General features: G+C 41.4%; 1 protein-coding gene across 1 annotated transcript; it reads left to right on the top strand.

Annotated features, from left to right (window-relative positions):
* Positions 1-424: 424 nt before the first annotated feature.
* LOC134089303 (tRNA (32-2'-O)-methyltransferase regulator THADA-like) lies at positions 425-16,106 on the top strand. Its single transcript, XM_062543735.1, has 14 exons — positions 425-564; positions 735-909; positions 1,474-1,560; positions 1,646-1,673; positions 1,776-1,924; positions 3,506-3,628; positions 3,710-3,830; positions 4,539-4,684; positions 4,943-5,024; positions 5,117-5,253; positions 8,676-8,873; positions 12,718-13,429; positions 13,532-13,684; positions 15,983-16,106. The coding sequence occupies exons 1-14, from the start codon at positions 464-466 to the stop codon at positions 16,099-16,101; spliced, it is 2,331 nt and encodes a 776-aa protein (XP_062399719.1). The 5' UTR covers positions 425-463; the 3' UTR covers positions 16,102-16,106.
* The last annotated feature ends 186 nt before the right edge of the window (positions 16,107-16,292 follow it).

Here is a 16,292-nt window from a genome sequence, read left to right as displayed (position 1 = left end):
CTAACTGTGACATAGAAGTTAAACAGTGTTCCCTCCTCTCTCTTGGTGGCTTGAATCCATGTTCTTCGATGGTCCATATAACGGAGAAATGTACGAAAACTAAATTCGGGATGTTTTTGTTTGATACCGGTTCACAGAGGTTTATTACACCTCTAGCTTCTCTGCTGTGCCGTGGTCATTTACTATCAACGGAGAATACCCGGAGCGGAAGTGTCGTTCCCTAGAGCAAACTGGAAACCGGAAAAACGCCATTTTTACGTGACATAGGCGAATGGGAGCCGTAAATCGGCAAATAGCGGCGACCAAGGAAGATTGCTCCGGATGACGTGCCAGTCGACTTGTATTTTGACGACATGCGGCCACGTCGGAAGTTGCTGCTCGATCCGGTTACACTGTCATCGGCGCAATTAGCGTGCAGATCACGCTCGTTTGAAATGTGTTAAGTTAGTCATCCCATGTTGAAATGGATACACATTGTGATACTCCTGAACTAAGACAGGACCTCTCATCACCTCATATTGACATTCTGGAGCTTCTTCTCGGCAAACTAACAGAATGCAGAAGGTAACACTAAACATTTCACGAGGTAGCCTCGTCATATTAAGTGAAGTTGACGAAAGTGTTTCTGACGGGACATGCAGAAGCCGATCCATTTGACAAGAGCTAATTAGGATTTGGAAGAAAATAACACATTGCTAAGATTATTCGATTTTTAACATCTACCTTGATTGCAGGGGCTCCCTGAAACGCTGCAAAGAGCGTTCGCTCCAGGAAGCTTTCAAACTTCTCAAAGAAAGAGTTCGGTTGGAGTCTTTGGAGAGGTCGCAGCTTCTCTCACTCGTGAAACTTCTTGTTGCTGTTCAGATGGAAGCGGTTAACATTCCTGTGCTTTGTCGAAAACTTGACCAGGTGTGTGTGTGTGTGTGTGTGTGTGTCTCTCTCTCTCTCTCTCTCTCTCTCTCTCTCTCTCTCTGTGCGTGTGCGTGTGTTTGTGTTTTCTCCCTCTCTCTCTCTCGCTCCCTCTCTCTCTCTCAAATTAAAAAAGTCTTAAACAGCCCTTATCAAAAAGATTCCAATCAGATTTTGGAACCAATGTAGGATCCATAGCGCTCATGCAGTGTGTGTGCATACGTGTGTAACCAGTCTATTATCACTGAAGGCACCACATTGCGACCCAGGTATAGGCTACAGTAGCTGCTAAGCATCTTGACTAGTGAGGCATATGAGCTGTGTGGATGCCTGAAAGCAGTAGTTTCCCTCTACTACAGTATATGTAATAGTCAAAAAATAAAGATCCTTTAAAACTTTTGACCGGTTGTGTCACTACATCCTTTTGTTGTAGTGACATTTATTTTCATCATGGCCTTGTCACATTATTGTAACTGTCTGTATGTAGTAATTAACTATTAATCCATTTTTGTTAGATGTTAAATGCAAATCTTCCATAATTTGTCCCACTTTTGCTTACTGTAGATGGTCCAGTTCATTGGTGAAATGAATTCAGATATTGTTTATGAAGAGATTCACCAACACATTAATACCTTAATACACAGCGATCAGGTAAGATGTATTGCCAGGTTAAACCATATGAAGGAACAACGGTCTTAATCATGGCAGTAAAACATTTTTATATTCTCTTTTTCAGATTATGTCAATTGGGGATCTCCAGTTAGGTGTGTCTGACAAGTATAGAACATTCGCATTACATAAATACTGAATTTCCCAATTCATTCTATTTCATTCTATTTCATGTTTTTATATCATTGTTTGTACAGTGTCTATGTTCCTGGAGAGTAGCACTCTTGGCCTAGGAATTTTAAGACGAGAGATCCATTGTCTACTTGCTAAAGTTGCTGAAGTCTTTGTGTCTTCTCAAGAAGACAATGTTTTGAGAAATGAAGGTTTATGTTACCAGGCTGTCAAGGTACTGTATGAGATTTTATCACGCAGTCTACTTGCTAATTTTTAGAGACTGATATTTCTGTGATATGCAGGCATGTTTTAACATGTAGGTGAAATGAATGGTCGCTTAGGGCAACGCCTTTCTTTTTGCCAAATATAACAGAAACATTTTGTGACCTTTCATTTATGTGAATTGGTTTTCTGTCATTTGCTCTTCACATCAAATCTATCAGGTCACTGTGTAGATGTAGAGTACATACCCTCTCTATTTTGTGTAGGTGTCTGGTTGCTGTGAAGGCATCACAGAGAGATTTTAGAAGGGGTGGGGGCAGGGGTAACTATAGAATAGTATACAAGTTGCCTACCTATACAGTGTGGAAATTACCACCGTCATTTGAATGTGACCGATAAGCATTCTTGTAGGGAAAAAATCCCTTTCAGACATAAATTAGGATTTGGGAAATCATAGTAGGAAATGCATGATATAGGTCATGTTAAGTGTATTTGATTGTTAGGTGTGTTAGGAGATGAGGTACTCTTTGAGGAGTTGAGTCCTCAAGATGTTCTTTAAGATGGAGAGGTGTGGTGCAAAGTCTATAATCATCACAACGCAAAGCTTATTCCTGTTGTAGACTTGAGTTTTCCGCCATGTGCTTTTTTTTATTGAGCCATCTGACATTAGAGCCATTAGAATTATGCCTGCAAGCTATGAAACGTCAGATATTGATAATACAGTGAATGTAAATTTCATGTTCAGATTTGTCCTATCAATTGAAAAAAGCTATTTAATGTTTTTGGCCATTGGTTTGGGCGTTTTGTTGAAAATTACTGGTTCAGGCACCGTTTTGGCATCAGCAGTGTTTTAAAAGTATCGATTTAGCACCGGTATCAGGTAAAACCCAAACAATACCCAGCCCTAACAATCTGTAGTGGTTTTGTCGCAGAAGCTGGGAGTCTACTTAGGAGGGCATTACTCTAGATAAAGGGGAACTTGGCAACTATTTCAACTTTAATAAACCTGTTTTGAAATCCTTTGGATGATCTGTTCTGGTGAAAATGGTGACTTTCACCAATGGTCACAGTTAGCATGCACACGTTCTTCAGCAGAGGGGGAAATTTAGCTAATCCTGCCAAGGGGGGCTTTAAAATGACCGATAACAATGGTCTGTACCAAGAGCCTGGTGGTGTGTTGGTTTAGATACATCGAGAATTTTCCATATTGAATACGAATACAAAGTAGCATGACTGGGCGTCAGAGGCAACATGGTCAGAGAAGGACAGTTCATCAATCATGATGCCCAAGTTTCTCACAACCTCTGTAGGAGCAAGTTATTATGGAGTCAGTTTTGATGTTGTCATGTATAGTTTGTTTGGCTGGAAAGTTCAGCAGTTTGGTCTTGAAGGCAAAGTCAGCGATTTCACAGGAAGTGTGATGGCGTGTGATTGCTGACTGCACCTCTAAGAGAGGTATAGTTGGAAGTCTGGTTTCTTCATCCATGTGAGACACGTGGTAGAACTTTAGATTACCTTTCATGATGCTTGAAAAGCAATCCATGATTGCAACCAAGAAACTGTTGTGAAGAGTTTTTGCGGTTGCTTTCAGGTGTGTCTTCAGATTTTTCAGTTGTTGCCCAAAGAAGTGTCATCTATGGTGTTTGGGACAGAACAAGCGAACCCAGTTTTGACCAGCATTTTGGGGTTTCTCATGGACATCATTCTTGGATGGGTAGGTCCTTTGCCAATCTGCCTGTCAACTGTATATTAACACATGATTATCAATTTAACACAATTCTCTCTTTATGAACAGAGTGTCAACAAAGACACACGACTTTTGGCAGGCACTGCAGTGGCCATGCTTATTAACACTGCTCCAGAGGAAAAAGTTGGAAGGATGGCTGCATGGTCCCTCCTTCAGTTCACTAGACCAGGTCATTTTCACAATTTTATCTGTAGATTTCATTTCGGTGACCAGAATCCCTCTGGTGTGCATCCGGATGGTCTCAAGTGCTATACAAATTAGTGACCCATGTGAACGCCGATATCTGACGTGGGTCACTTTCAAACGTAGATGTAAACAGGCAGTCCAGAAGATCGGACACAGGCAGAAAATCAGATCTGGCCTGCTGGTGTGAACACAACCTTATAATGTGTGTTGTGGTGGGAGATATGAAAAATCGGGATATTGTGTCTGAACAAAATGCAGAAAAGGTGAATCGGCAGCTTAAATTTAGTCGACGGATTAATTAGAATCCCAAGTGTAAAGACTTTGTGCAGCAGCGTAGTTCCGATTTTGGCTTGTAGTTGGCAAACCTGTGTTCTGTTTTTCATTGCTGTCAGCAAGCACCGAAGATGAGTGCTTCAGTTGTACCAAAATCTGAAAAATACAATGTATGCAATTTTTTTAATGTTTCTTAAAACCGTGGGTGGCTCTAAGGAGCACTGTTTTGTGCCATTCCATGTTGAAGTCAAAGCCATATAGATACATATGCCTCTGGTTGAAGTCAACAAACCCAGATATTAGAATGTTACATTTCCAACATTCCTGTCACACAGATGCAATGGTACCGCATCTGCTGATAGATGGCATTAGAGACATTGTTTGTATTCATATTATTATCAGTTTCTTTGTCTCGTAGAACCCTGGAAACTGACCCTGGGAGAACTTCAGGTAGAGTGTCATTGCAGAACGAAGGATAGATGGGAGAGACTGGCTTTGAGCCGAGGTTTACTGACTGCCTGCAGAAAGGACATTCTTGCCTTGCCTTACCTTGATCCCAACAGGGTAGGTTTATCAGGGTATTGTGGTGGGGCCAGGGTTCATTAATGTAATGAATGAATGAATGTAATTTTTTACTTGATCATCTGAGTACAACATCAGTGGATAGATAATTTCCCATATGCCCAGTTTGTAAAGCATGATTGTAAATATCAGATGTTTGAATTCATGACACAATATTTACAGTATGTAAGTGGTACTAATGGTTGTTTTTTGAGGTTTTATTTGTTTGTGTGTATGCATGCACATATGTTTGTGTCCTAGACTTGCCTTCTCTTGGATATGTTCCCTGTTGTTTCTGCTCTCTGTGAAGAGTCATTAGAAGATCACTACTATGCATTCCAAGGTATTTTTGTGTTAAAGTTCATTGTATTAGCATTATTTGTTTATTATCTTTATTGACCCATACAATGTGCTTCATGTTTTTGTTGATTTTAGTGTTTACCCTTTGGCTAAAATGCCTAAAAGAGTGTCAGCCATCTACATGGGAGATGGGCAATGTGCCACTACTTGGACAAGGCTCAAGTCTTCAGCGCCAAGTCATTGAAATCATATGGAAAAATGCACAGAGTCCAGTGAGTATGTTTTTTTTTTTAATCCAGGGATTCCAGGAATTAATCCTCTGCTTTTTCAGTTTAATTCAAAAGGTTTTACTTGTCCCAGGGCATCAATTTGTGAGATCTTGTAGAGAGATATAAAACAAAACACACAAAATATAAAATGTGTGTAAACGGATAAATCAAATTTTGTGAAGTGTATGCATACTTGAGCAGTAAATAAATAAACATTCAACATGATATTGATAAAAGTGCAATTAGATATACATGTATACAGCTAGTTCAGTGAGCCTAATTAAGGCTCAAAGTTGGTTGAAATAATAGACCAGGAATGAGGCTAGTAGCAAACAATTTGTGGCTGTGATGTCAAGTTAGGTGAGCAGAATCTGAATATGTGAGTTAGAAAGGAGGGGTGGATAACTGGAATAGGTAGAGGGTCAGGAGTGATTGAGAGTTGAAAAGACAAAGGTTGCCTTTCCTCTCTGTGTTCTGCAGCCTGGGCTGTAAAGCTGTTGTCTTGATGAGAGCCACTCAAAGGGAAGGGTCCGATATAGTTCTGCTATTTAAAGGAACACGCCACCCCCAGGTGAAATTGGGTCACTCCCCGCAGTCCCTGGAGTTGGATGAGTGAGCCAAAGCGTTTTGTAGCCGACCCAGCCACTGTCCTAATCTAGAAACGGCCCGGTTAGCCTTAGCTTAGCATAGTGGCTGTATTCCAAAGTGTCCAGCTAGCATGTCGTTGCAAAAGTGAATCAAATAACTCAAGAACGTAACCTGTACATTCACATCGAGTGCAAATATCAATGCAAATTAACACAAAGGGATATACTAGACCAATTTAGATTTGGAACTATTTTCGGGCATAGCACCGGCAAAGCACCGCTGCCAGGCGCAAAGACACCACCTGAAAACCCTCGATGAAAACACTCGATGACGTCGATGTGAATGTACAGGTTACGAGAAATAATTATTAAAAATCTTGAATTATTTGATTCACTTTTGCAAGGACATGCTAGCTGGACACTTTGAAATATAGCGCCTATGCTAAGCTAAGGATAACCGGGCCGTTTCTAGATTAGGACAGTGGCTGGGTCGGCTACATTACGCTTTGGCTCACTCATCCAACTCGAGGGACTGTGGGTAGTGACCCAATTTCACCTGGGGGTGGCGTGTTCCTTTAAGCCTGGGTATTCACTAGGGCTGGGCGATAAGACTTCGTCAGAAGACTTCGGAAAGATTTTTGTAGTAACTCCATCCACATCTAAAGACAAAATCAGTTTTTAAAGTCAGATTACATAGACTGATTTTGCTATAAGGAATTTTGAATGGTCACTGTACAACACTGCAACTAGATTCCTCTAAATATATTTCCCATCATGCACCAGATATCAACAGGAACTCAGATTGTGCAACCCATATACTGTAGCCTACCCCAGAGCCATAGAGAGAGAGAGAGTTGCTACAGTCTTTGATGCCGCTTCCATGTAAAAGTTCCACAAAACCTGGAACTGAATGGCTAATCACATTTATTTATGGCGTAATCAATTAATGTATTGACTACTGACCAAGTGACTGGCTGTTTTAAGTTCCAAAACTCCCATAATGCAGAAACTGGCAAAAGCGCTGCAATTTTTTTCCAGTCTCTAATGGGAGTGGTTCTTCTCTACCACTCTTGCCTACCCTAGGGCTTCGGCTACTCCTAGCTAATCAAAGTCATATTTTTGTGCTTCTGCAGCATTGTTAATGTGCTAAGCTATTGCATGTTAAAATGGAATGTCATGGTTGCACACACTGACAGTTCATGGACAAACGTTGATTGCCTGTACGCTTAATTAGTGACATCTGCGGTGTTGACCTGTCTCTTTGACAGCTCAGAAATATCACTATGCAGAGGTATGTTTTTAAGCCTACTTATTCTTTTTTTTACAAACAAACATTTAGCATGATCTTCAAATTCATTGTATCGCCTTTTGCTGCACAGCCCAAACAATTCCCACATGGCGCAGCGGAGCATTTCCACCTTGAAACGCTACGCATAGTCTGTCTGTCAGGTTAACTGTACGTGTAGGCTAAACAGCAAACTGTTGTGTGGGCCTACAACGTGTATAATCAAATTATAGCATTGCATCGGGGGGAATGAATCCGTTAAATATGCCGTTTTAATGAGTCATATTTGTCATTCAAAATAACAGAGCAAAGCGAGCGACAGAGAGAAAATAGAAACCGTAGTAGGCCTATGCCAACCACAAAAGCTATCTCAAAAAATCGCGCTGCTCGCGTTGCTTGCTGTCAGGACACTCCAATTGACAGCAATGAAATTAAACAAATTGTATCGTTAATGTTTGCTCGCATCGCGGTTAGGACATAGTTTCTATTTTTTTATGACCATCTCTTATCTGCTGACTGCTTGGAGCAGCGCAGCAAGAGCAAAGGCTACGGTCAATATTAGAGCAACTGTCACGACAAATAGCCTACGGCAAATAGCCTAGATATTATTAATGCTGTTAAGACATCATTATCATCTAGCCATGATACCTTTCAATAGCATTCACATATTTTTCTGTCACATATGCTTTGAACCATTTTGAATGGATCCAGCTCACTCGCGATTCAGAAGATGGGTGCATTTCATTGCGCTCCGTCAACTCTCAGTTTTATTTTAAGTTCTTACCAGGGATAGGCCTACTATTTTGATTCATTTATGCTTGCTCTTGGTGCAATACATGCAGGCTTAAATGGTGCATATTAAGTTAGCCTATTCACTTTCGTTTTTGAGACCGACATAACGTAGCCTACACTCAGACATGATGTCAGATGGCGCACTCCGCTCCTGAAGCACTTGAAAGTACCGAAATTTAGCATTGTTCAATGTCACGTGAAGCAATACCCGGTAATACCGACGTGATTCGGTCGGTACCGGTAAAAGTACAGGGGTCGGTACCCAACCCTAGGCAGCAACACCTCTCACTCCACTGCATACCTCTGTTTGAGGTACCTTTGGTAGCAACAGCCTTTAAAGAAATTTTGCTGCAGGGCTTTGTTTGTTCTGGATCTGACACCGCAAAACTGAACCAATTATCAAATCAAATAACTGATGACACTGACTCCTGGGATCAAGCTAAGTGTGGGAACTGGGGAGCGGTCAGCCCACTCTGAACTATTGGAGCCCAAGGGGAGCGTGTCAGTGGTGAAAGTTAAAGAGAAAACTGATTTCTAGTCATATAAATCGACCTGAAAGTCAATCGATTTTATCGATCAATTCGAATTTATCACCCACCCCTAGTGTCCACTACTCAGATAGGGAGGAGAGAGTTCTCACAGGAAGACAAATAACTCTTGAGCAGAGTATTACTGCATTTTGTAAGCCCTTGCATACTCAACGTTCAGTTCACTTCAGATGTTAATGGTTAACTTGAAATGTTTTTCTTATGTATTTCCAGATTGAGGGGATCACCGACTCTGCTCGCAATGCTCTGTGTCTATTTCTGGAAATGTATGAATTGGATTGTCAACATCATGGTGATGTTGATAGGGTACTCTACTTGGAAATGCTGCATCGTAGTATTGAGTTGCCTTGGGAGACCAAAGCCAAGTACTTGTTCCTCTGTGTTCTCCTGCCATACTTTGGCTCTGAAGTGGTATGAACAGATCTATCTTTATTGGTTTATAAACTGCTATTCACAATATTTGGACATTTTAGACATTTCCTTCATAAACTCAACATGAAATTGCACAGTAATTCATGGTTAAAGGAATACGCCACCCAAAAATGAAATTAAGCCAGTCTCGGTCACCCCCGGAGTTAGAACAGTGAAAAAAACCCGGTTAAAATCCGTCCGGGCATTGTCCTGCTTTGGGAGAAGCGTTTTTAGCTTTAGCTTAGCACAGTTGCTGTAATGAAGGGTGTCAGTAGCACGCCCTCCAAAAAAAGTGACCGAGACATCTACATTTTTTTCTAAATATATCTTGGGAGCAATGTGTTCAAAACGAGTACACATCATAATGCAAAATCGAGCGAGGTTATTACCTGGGCAGATATTTACATGGAACTATATTCAGCCTCATCACAGGCGAAGCACCGCTAAATAGGCGCAAAGTTCTCACGCAGCAGCACTTGAATCCCATCCCGTCGAATCTGGAAGTTAGGAGTTTTCAAGTGCTACGTGCTATGGCCACGTGAGACTAGCTGTGCTTCGCCTGTGATGGGGCTAAATATAGTTCCAAGTAAATATCTGCCCAGGTAATAGCCTCGTTCGATTTTACATTATGATTTGTACTCGTTCTGAACACACGTCTCAAAGATATATTTAGAAAAAAAAAGTCTCGGTCACTTTTTTGGAGGACGTGCTAACTGACACCCTTCATTTACAGCAACTGTGCTAAGCTAAAGCTAAAAACGCTGCTCCCAAAGCAGGACAATGCCCGGACGGATTTTAGCCGTTTTTTTTTTTCACTGTTCTAACTCTGGGGGTGACCCGAGACTGGCTTAATTTCATTTTTGGGTGGCGTATTCCTTTAATGTTCCCAATTACTATTGTAGAGTGAAATTACTGATTTTAAAGGAATTTTCTGCAACTCTCATTTCACACTGTGCGAGATAATGGCAGTTGTTGGACTACTATTATTTGAATATCTGAGGTATCTACTTTTTTTTTTTAAGTATATTTTTTGGGCTTTTATGCCTTTAATGATAGGACAGTAGAGAGAGACAGGAAGTGAGTGGGAGAGAGTGTCGGGGTGGGATCCGTAAAAGGACCACGGGGCGGGAATCGAACCCGGGTCGCCGGCGTACGGTGCAGGTGCCCCAGCCAGTCGCGCCACGGCTGGGGCCAGGTATCTACTTTTTTCAGATATTTTCCAGTCTATTTCTTTGAAAAGGTTTAATGGACAGATTTGCCAAGAAACTGAAGACATCTCACAAAGCTTTCAAATAAGTCATCTCTAAATTAAACCTCTCTTGTCTATTAGTTGTGCCAGAACTCCATTTAATGAAATTCAGCAAATTCTAAAATATAATCACGAATCTGATATAATAAAATGTATAGACAATCATAGATAAAGACGTTTGTGAGACAAAAGAAATAAAAGTATGCTGGAGTACAGTTGAGGTAATGTATACTGAAGAAGTACTTTGAAACTGGCAAAGTGGGACATTTATACAGTAAAAGGAATTTTAATCAAGGATGGCTATTTCAATGCTATGGATGCTTTCATAAGCCGTTTTCAGACAGGTTTTGCGCACATTTTGCGATAATTGCTTACCGCATTTCTGACGGTAGCGGACATTCAGACATGAAGCATATATGCGGAATGTATACGGCCACATGTTCACATCTAATGTAGAATTTCCGTCAATTGGGCTTTAGTTCGTTGGGCAGATAATGACGCCTAATAAATGCGGCCGCACTGAGCCGTGCATACGAGTGTAGTTTTCACACCGGGATTAGCCTTGCTGCATTACTGTAGGTTATGAAGGTAACTATGGATCTGTGAGACTGAGGGATGACCGTCACCATCCCTTTTTAGACCGTAGTGATGGTCAGAGTGAGGTCGAAACAGATCTGCAGCGTGTTAAGGCCTGAACACACCAATCCGACCGGCCGACCGTCGGCAGAAAAGCAGTCGGACTATCAGTCAGGCTCTCGTCTCCACTGGTCGGTCGAAAAAGTGCCACAGAACACACCGAAGCGACGCCGACGCCGATTGTACGTTCTGCGCGTGCGTGAAGTTTGATACATTACCCATAACTGCAGGCTTTAGTCAGCCGAGTAGATGAGTAGATATCATGCAGGATTCGCGGAACTAATTGCCACTAGTTTTCGGACTTCTCTGATTAAGCAATAAGAAAATATAAATATAATTATATAGTGTGTATTATTTTATTGCCATTGCTTGTGTGTGATGCCAACGAAACACTCTCTTGGGCACGGAATAAATTACTTTTTGCCTGTTAACCTAGCCGGCTAGCTTGCTAACTAATATTAGCACAGTAAACGAAAAGTGAATGGGAAATATAAACCAATCAGATTGGTAATTGAGGCCGACGGCCACTGGCCGACTCTACATGTCAAGTCGGCCAAAACTGGCCAAAATTAGTGCCGACGCCGACTGGCGACGGCAAGGGACACACCAAACAGACTCGAGTCCCCGACCGCCCCCGACTGCCCGACGGCCCATTATCGGGTTGGTGTGTTCAGGCCTTTAGAGAGATATAGGCTAGCTGTTCAGTGATATCGGGCACTTTAAATACACGTAATACTTCCCTTGATCATCACTGACAAGTGCAGATCTTTTCCGCGATTGCTGTTCACATAGCAGCTGTGGCGTCAACATTACGGAAACATGACTAGGTCGGCAGCAGGAAAAGTTCCAATAGTAGATATGCGGACATATGCATTCAGACAGCACAACGGAAAAAAACTACCGTAAAATGTCTGTGAACATTGCGTAAATACACGTCTGTCTAAAAGCGGCTATAGTATTATCAATTTCATCCCAACAACATGACAGTGATACAAAGCACTGCTTCCAAATATATAGAATGTATTTAGGGTCGAAGAAGCACAGCCAGGGGTTCTCAACTCTATTAAGCAGTTGAGGCAGTTTGACTGTAAAGGTGGCCTTCAAGGACACTTCCCATTTTAATTTTTTCACTTAGTTTCTCTGTTTCATGAGGCCACAGAGTACTGTTGGTATGAAACAAATCAGAAAGCGGCCTACTGTGGCTATCTAGCTGGAGTTGCTGCAGCCAACAGCTAAAGGTGCAGGTAGCCAAAGTGCTACACTCTGGTGGCATGAACTTTGGAACGTTGGAATTCTTTTTTAGTCCTTTTTTGGGAGGGGATGTTTTCATCGGGGACCGGCGTATGTTTGTTTGTTTGTCTTTGTTTGTTTGTTTGTTTGCCTGTCTGTCTGTCTGTTAGCAAGATAACTCAAAAAGTAATGGATGGATTTCGATTAAATTTTCAGGGAAGGTCAGACATGACCCAAGGAATGATTCCGGAGCCGTTTATGTTTTTCGCTTAGTGGTGTAATGGCATGGTATGACCACGTGGTGGCGATTGGAATAGTTTAGGTTCAAATGTATGTCAACCTAGGAAGAACAATACAGGCGGAGGTCTGCGCTGTCTGAGTGCTTTTCTAGTTGTATGAAATTTCTGCTTACCTCAAGAAATTGACAGCTGAATGCTTTGTCAGTCCACATCTTTCTTCAGCAATAAGCCCTGTAAAGTCATAGATTACAGTGATTATAGCATAACTAAGGGGCATTCTTATTCAGATTAGTTTTAATAGAAACCTGATCCCAAACCTTTGACTATACATGACTAATCCAGCTAACAAGCTAACATCTTGAATTTCCCCTTGGGGATCAATAAAGTATCTATCTATCTATCTATCTATCTATCTATCTATCTATCTAACAGTGTATGTAAAAACTGCAAAGTGCACCAGTCAAGATGACTTTTTTTATTATTTCAACAGGTTTTAAAAAGTTATTTTGAGTTTCCTGCTCATCTCTTGAAATGCCTCTCCACCAATCAACTTTCTTCATGTGCATCTGAATTCTATAAATTACTCATTCAAGAGCTACGGAAAGAGTTATGCAAAAAACAGGCGTCACCACCTTCAGAATTTGAACTAGCCTCTACATGGAGTAAATATTGGCAAGAAACTCTCCTGGAGGCATTGACCTCAGATGTGAAACTCTTGCAGACCAACGCAGTCAGCCACCTTCTACCCTGGACTCTGCGTACATTTCCATCTGCTCCAATGATGCTGTTGGATTTTCTGGACCCCACTTCACAGGGGCATCTTAAAGCATGGACCTGTATTATGAGCACACACAGAGCCACCTGCGGAGAGTCTTTTTGGATATCTAAGGAAAGCCATGCATTTAAAACTTTGCAGAATGCCCTGACTTGTCATGATGATGGTGTTCGTTTGGCTGCTTTCAACTTGCTGTGCTGTAGTTCAAAATCCAAGGAAATGCCAAATGAATTGGAGTTCTCAGCGATGAGGCAATTTATCCCTCTCAATCTGAATAGTGAGGCACCCCCTTTTCGGCAGCAATTTTACTCTGCTGTGAAGAAGTTTCTCTGCAGAGTTAGAGACACTTGTTTAGCTATAGTGCTAAAAACCAAGAGCAAGATGGGCTTTTCTCCAGAGGACGAGAACACACTCTGCAAAGGCGTTGGTGAGTGAGTCAAGGTGTTCATTTCTAACATTTTTGTTTTCCTTTGAAGCTTGTATTGATCTATTTGCCGTTTGGATCGTTTGACTTGTTCTTGTCTTTTAGAGTTTGTGGATTGGGTAGCAGAACTTGCCTTCCACTACTTAAATCCTGGAAGCAAGTACCAGAGAAAGAAGACTGTTCTGTTACTGTTGTCTGCAGTGTTAGAGACTTGCTCTGACACCTGGAGCCCTGAAAAGAAAAAAGGGCAGCCGCCAGGTTTGTAAAATGAATACATGAATACACGCTTTACAGAGTGAATGTCTAACACTCTGTAATAATGTATTGGCGCTCTATAAGCGACATTAAATTGAAATTGAATTGAAATACATCACCGGGTGTCACTGAAAGATAGTCACTATTAGTTTTAACAATAGGCCCTGAGAGGCCCTAGGCTCCTCTTCACCTCGTGTCCCTTAGCTGTTCTAAAATCACTGGAACCACAGACTTGAATGGTTTATTGCTTTTCTCAAACAGTTACTACATACTGTCAACATGGTTACTACAGTGTTTCCCACACATAGACAAATTTGTGGCGGTGCGCCACAGATTCAGCACCGGCCGCCACATATTGCGTTTCGTTATTCTTTATTTATTTATTCTTATTTTGAAACGCTATTGAAAAACACGCAGCATTCGTAAAGATGAATTTCCTTTCCCTGCGCTCCCTCTCTGTCACTCGCGCATCTGTCTCTCATACACACACACACGCACAGCCGCTACCCTCCGTGCACACCGCGGCTGTCTGTCTCCATGAAAACCAACGAGATCATCCCTGGAAGCGTGGTAGGTGGTCGCACTGATGCACCTGACGCTGCTCGGGTAGAAGCATAAAGTTCTCCCGCAACTTTTGTAGTCGATGCGTGCAACTTAATTACCAAAAAGTAGAAGTAAACTCATTCTCCTTCGCCCGCTCTCGTGCGCGCTCAATGGACAGCCGCCCTCCACATGCACATTTAATCCAAATAAAACATTCACAATCGTGGACGCATTGACGCACAGAACACGACTAGCTAAATTACTGTTATATTCGGTTAGCATCATTAGTAGGCTATGCTTCAGACATTTGATTAAAACTCTTGCATTCAAGTTGACTGACCAACAATGTTTTTCAACTCCAAGACTTAAAAGGGCCAAGGAGAAAAAGTATTAGCTTACCTTGAAACTTAAACACATATGTGGGGAAACTGAACAGTCCAACCAGTAGAGTATGATAAGCTTAGCCTGCTATGTTTACAATATTTTGAGGCTTCAACCAGTCAGCTGAATTTAAGAAGTGGAGTTGTAATTTGAATAGTAGGCTATAATCTGCATAAAGTTTGCTGTTATGAATATCAGAAATGTCAGTATAGGCCTATATAATGTAAATAATTACATAATGTGTGTGTGTTTCAAATAAAGACAAGCTTCACATCATAAAAAGGCGATGCAATGAAAAATATGGGTGCACCCCCCCCCCCCCCCCCCCCCCCCCCCGTCAGACACCACCACACCACCACACATTGCCTTCTAATCTGTGGGAAACACTGTACTACATACTGTCAACATTTCATAAAACAAAGGCACGGTACATTTAATGATTTACTGTATTCATAGATAATAATTCTTCCTTCAAGAAATATGTATTACTTCTATCAGAAAGGTTGTCAGGCAAAGTCAAGATGCAGCAACTCTAACTGGAGTAGTAGTAGTAGAAGTGGTAGTTGTTTGGAATCAAATGCGGTCTACCTGAAGAGTTGCACTGGGTTGTACAACAGCATCGATGTGATTCATCCAATCATGACAAAGTATCAAGAATCGGAGCTATCCGATGAAAAAAACATCTGTAGGGGGTCTTTAAAACCATTCTTACAAAATGTAAAACTGGATTATTCCCCTCTTTTCTTTGCTCCTGAACCAACATGGTGATTTACTGGAATCATTTATGGTGAACCCTGGCATTGTCATCCTGGAATATGCCTGTGCTGTCAGGGAAGAAACAAATGCATTGATGTGTCGTTGAGGTTGTCATTTAACTTTATTTCATAGCTACATAACATTGCTGATCCTGACCAATGTAGGCAAACCCATAACACTGCCTTAAGAGGCTTGTACAGTGGGCACTATGTAAGGGATAATGGATGACAAGGTGTTCGGTTCACAGAAATTAATGCACATTCAAGATTGTGAAACAGCCCTGATGCACAGCAGACCTTGTAAGTGCATTTATTTCTGTGAACAGAATTCTGTGGTGTCCATTATCCTGCTTATTTCACTGTTGCCATTTCCGTTATGTTCATTTACAGTTATTTAGACATTTTAATCTTTAAAGTGTCTTATTTGAACTACGACTTCTTTCCGCCACATATCCACTAATTTTTCAACTTGCATGACAAATTGCCATATAATAAGCATAATAAATGCATTGCTTCATGTCCTTTCCCTCATGCCCAATACTCTGGAATAGGTTGTTTTGGATGGCCAGCCGAGTTCACGTTGCATTGTGAGTGAAGCATTTAACCCCTCATTATTTTCCAGCAAATATATCCAATCTAATCACTTGGGCCAGGTCAAAGGGAGGATGGGACTTTTTTTCCAAGTCAAAACAACTGGCTCTTATCAACTGTTTGGAGGACATGACAAATGAGTTAAGTTAATATCTGAGATGCTGTTTGGTAATGACTTGCATGCACACCGTATTCCTTTATTAATTGGAGTAATGACAATATTATGATTGCGTATGAGTTTGGTAAACACCTTAACACGATTGGCGTAACCCGAATATGATAATAACTGTCTGCATAAGACCCCAGGCAAATACCTACATGTAACTGCTGTGTTGTGTTTG

The sequence above is a fragment of the Sardina pilchardus genome, chromosome 8 (genome assembly GCF_963854185.1).
Source record: "Sardina pilchardus chromosome 8, fSarPil1.1, whole genome shotgun sequence".
Lineage (NCBI taxonomy): Eukaryota > Metazoa > Chordata > Actinopteri > Clupeiformes > Clupeidae > Sardina > Sardina pilchardus.
The sequence above is the reverse complement of the archived record's forward strand: the minus strand, read 5'-3'. Positions and strand labels throughout refer to the sequence as shown.

What these genes read in the sequence shown, in the direction of transcription:
- LOC134089303 (XM_062543735.1), top strand. Translation starts at nt 464, where the DNA reads ATGGATACACATTGTGATACTCCTGAACTAAGACAGGACCTCTCATCA. An exon ending in TATGTTACCAGGCTGTCAAG is followed by an intron (nt 1,925 to 3,505) that starts GTACTGTATGAG and finishes GGTTGCTTTCAG; the next exon opens with GTGTGTCTTCAGATTTTTCA. An exon ending in CTTACCTTGATCCCAACAGG is followed by an intron (nt 4,685 to 4,942) that starts GTAGGTTTATCA and finishes TTTGTGTCCTAG; the next exon opens with ACTTGCCTTCTCTTGGATAT.